The following is a 3,396-nucleotide window of genomic DNA, read 5'->3' on the forward strand; positions in this document are numbered from 1 at the left end:
ATAATCCAAATTGGAGGAATAGTTTCGTCGGGTTACGTTGGGAGAATGGCGATTGGGGCACGCTCTTTCGATCTTCCTTCGGGAAGGTCAGTGATGGTAGCCTCAAATCCATTCACTTAACTCCTGAAGAAACTATCATTTATAATGGGCTCACTCAGGATGATGGCACCACCACCAGCTGGACTCTTTTAGAAGAGTTTTCCCTGATTCATGTGGGACTATCCTCTGTTTCTCAACAGGGTATTTCTCTTCCCTTCTCAATTTTTCTTTATTTCACGCATTATTAACATCACTTATTTTGTCTTTTGCTTTGTTTCAGCTGCTAAGGAGATTAACGAGGACAATGTCCCCTTGGTCGAGGAAACAGCTAGGATGAAGAAAGCTCGGTTAGCAGGCCTAGACACCAGAGGAAAGGCGACAGAGCCTATCTTCTTGAGAAAGCACAAGGAGCCTATGGGGGAGGCTTCAACTGAAGGAGCTGAGGGCCATAATGCTCCTATCACTGCTGCTGCCCCTGCTGCTGCTGCTACAGGCGCCTTTCAGCCTCTCTGGGGATTCCGCCGAGGGGATACCGTGGTTGGTTCCACGAAGCATGCTTGGGATTGGTCCTACCATAGCGTGACCCCAAAGGACTTTACTGATGTGGTGGCCACCCCTGACCTTGAGAGGATTAAGCTCATGGGAGCCCAGTCTCTGGCTTCGGTATGCCTTCTCTTTTTTAAACTTATTTCTCGTTCTTGTAGCACTTTCTTGCCTTATACTTTGTTAATTGTTTTGTTTCAGTCTAACGCCTACTTTCAAGGCGCTGTGAGGCAAGCCGAATCATGGAAGCGGGCTTCTGATAAGGCCGATAATGCCCTCAGGAGGCAGCAGAAGAAGTATGCTACCCTGGAGAAGAAGCTCAAGCGCAAGGAGGAAGAACTCGGAGAGTCTAACGCCGAGCTGGTGGTACTTCGGGCGGAGAAGGATAAAGCTATAGACAATTATCTGGACTCGGAGGAGTTTGCCCAATCCATGAGGATTAGGGATGATTCAGTCTTTCCCGAGTTTTTTAGGACTGGCTGGGACACGGCCCTTGGGACCGTGAACGAGGCTTGTCCTGATATTAACCCGGCGGACTACATCTGCCCTGACGATGAGGCTTTGCTACAGAGGTTTCGTACCCGAGTAGTTGTCTCGGATCATGTTCCTCAGGATCCACTTCTTCCTCCTCCCGAGTCTTTTTCCAGACCTGCTGAGGATGACAGCTCTTCCTCCTCCGAGACGACGGAGACATCTAGCGAGAGCGGAGAAGACGATGATATGGACGCCGAGGGTACCTCAGCTCCTTAGAGCTTTTTCAGCCCTGCGTGGCTTTTTTTATTTTCGAGACTTTATTTATCAAACTTTTGTAACATCTATCAGATCTATCTCATTTATCACCTTTTATGCTTTGCATCCATGCATTTGATTTTTATTTGTTAGGCCACAATCATACTTTGAAGAACTTATGAATTTCATAAAATTGTCTGGGATTCGTCCCTTACACAAGTCTTAATAAATTTCGTAATAAAACTAAAACATATAAATCCTAAGCAAGCAAAGCTTCAAGGTGCTTTTCAACCTACTCGCCATCCTGACGAGTGAGAATCGTACTTCGACCATCTTACACGTAGTAAACCTTCAGGTTTTGTGCGTGCCAGGTTCTCGGGACTTCAAAACCATCCATAGTCTCCAGCTTGTAGGTTCCTCTACCCTGAACGCTCTTGACTCTATACGGCCCTTCCCAATTTGGGGCAAGCTTTCCTTTCTGTCCGACACCAGAAGCCTCTATTTTTCTCAAGACTAGGTCACCTTGTTTGAAAAACCTCTCTTTAACCCTTAGGTTGTAGTAGAATGAAGCCTTCTTCTGATATTCTACTATCTTTGCGTGTGCTTTATCTCGTACTTCATCGATTAAATCCAAGGCTAACTTCTGCCCTTCCTCATTTTCTTTTTCATCAAAAGCCTGAATCCTTGGAGAAGAATGTGATATCTCCACGGGAACTACTGCTTCCGCCCCATATGCCAACATGAAAGGAGTTGCATCTGTCGTGACTCTACAGGTAGTCCTATAAGCCCATAATATGGGAAGTATCTCATCTACCCAATTATTTCTCGACTTTTCGATCCTCTTCTTTAGTCCATCCAGGATTATCCGATTTGCTACTTCCGCTTGCCCATTGGCTTGCGGGTGAGCCACAGAGGTGAATCGTAACTCAATTTCATTTTCTTCACAATACTTCTTGAATTCCTCATTGTTGAATTGCGTTCCATTGTCAGTGACGAGGACACGGGGAATTCCATATCGGCACATAATGTTTTCCCACAGGAATTGTGCAACCTGCTTAGTTGTGATTTTGGCCAAAGGTTTGGCTTCGATCCACTTGGTGAAATAATCAATGGCGACAATCAGAAACTTCCTTTGTGCTGTGGCCATAGGAAAAGGCCCTAGAATATCCATCCCCCACATAGCAAAGGGAATAGGTGAGTTGATAGAGGTCAGCATCTCGGGGGGTTGTCTGGCGACTGGTGCATGCTTCTGACAACGATCACACTTCTTTACATATTCTTTGGCATCAGCCATCATTTCTGGCCAATAGAAGCCTAAACGAGTTATCTTATGAGCCAAGGCCCTGCCCCCCAAGTGTTGCCCACAAATGCCTTCATGCACTTCCTCAAGAGCCAAGCGTGCCTCATCGGGCCTGAGACACCTCAAGTAAGGAACCACGAAAGATCTTTTATATAGAATCCCATCTATCAAAGAGTACCTTAGTGCTCGAACAGTTAACTTCCGTGCCTCAATTGTATCGCTTGGCAACCAACCGGTCTGAATGTGAGCCTTGATGGGATCAATCCATGACGTCCCCAAGCCTACGGGAGCCACAAGTTTAACATCTATGCTTCGTGTCTTCAAAACACGGAAGTACACACTTCCTGAACTTTCTTCAATCTCAGATGAAGCAAACTTTGATAGCGCATCTGCTTTAGCATTTTCTTCCCTTGGAATGTGTTCAACATGGCATTCATTAAATTGGGTCATCACAGCCCTTACTAGGCGAACATACTTTGCCATCGTATCATCCCTTGCTTCAAATTCTCCCTTTACCTGGGATATGATCAACTTCGAGTCTCCACGGACCTTTAAGTTTTTGACCCTAAGTGTCCCAGCTAGACCAAGGCCAGCAATCAGGGCTTCATACTCTGCCTCATTGTTTGTGGTTGGGAAGTCTAACTTCATGGCATACTCAATTAAGAATCCATCAGGGCTTTGCAAAACCAACCCTGCTCCACTGGAATTTGTTTTTGATGCTCCATCAAAATAGAGAACCCAATATTCTTTCTCCTTGTCCCCATTGTCGACTCCCTTGTCTTGAG

The 3,396-nt window shown here is 45.8% G+C and overlaps 1 protein-coding gene across 1 annotated transcript; it reads left to right on the plus strand.

Annotated features, from left to right (window-relative positions):
* The first annotated feature begins 330 nt into the window (after positions 1-330).
* On the plus strand, positions 331-1,497 carry LOC141706263 (uncharacterized). Its single transcript, XM_074509068.1, has 2 exons — positions 331-702; positions 784-1,497. Exons 1-2 carry the CDS (start codon positions 373-375, stop codon positions 1,330-1,332), a joined length of 879 nt encoding a protein of 292 aa, XP_074365169.1. The 5' UTR covers positions 331-372; the 3' UTR covers positions 1,333-1,497.
* Positions 1,498-3,396: the final 1,899 nt, after the last annotated feature.

The sequence above is a fragment of the Apium graveolens genome, chromosome 2, assembly GCF_009905375.1.
Source record: "Apium graveolens cultivar Ventura chromosome 2, ASM990537v1, whole genome shotgun sequence".
Lineage (NCBI taxonomy): Eukaryota > Viridiplantae > Streptophyta > Magnoliopsida > Apiales > Apiaceae > Apium > Apium graveolens.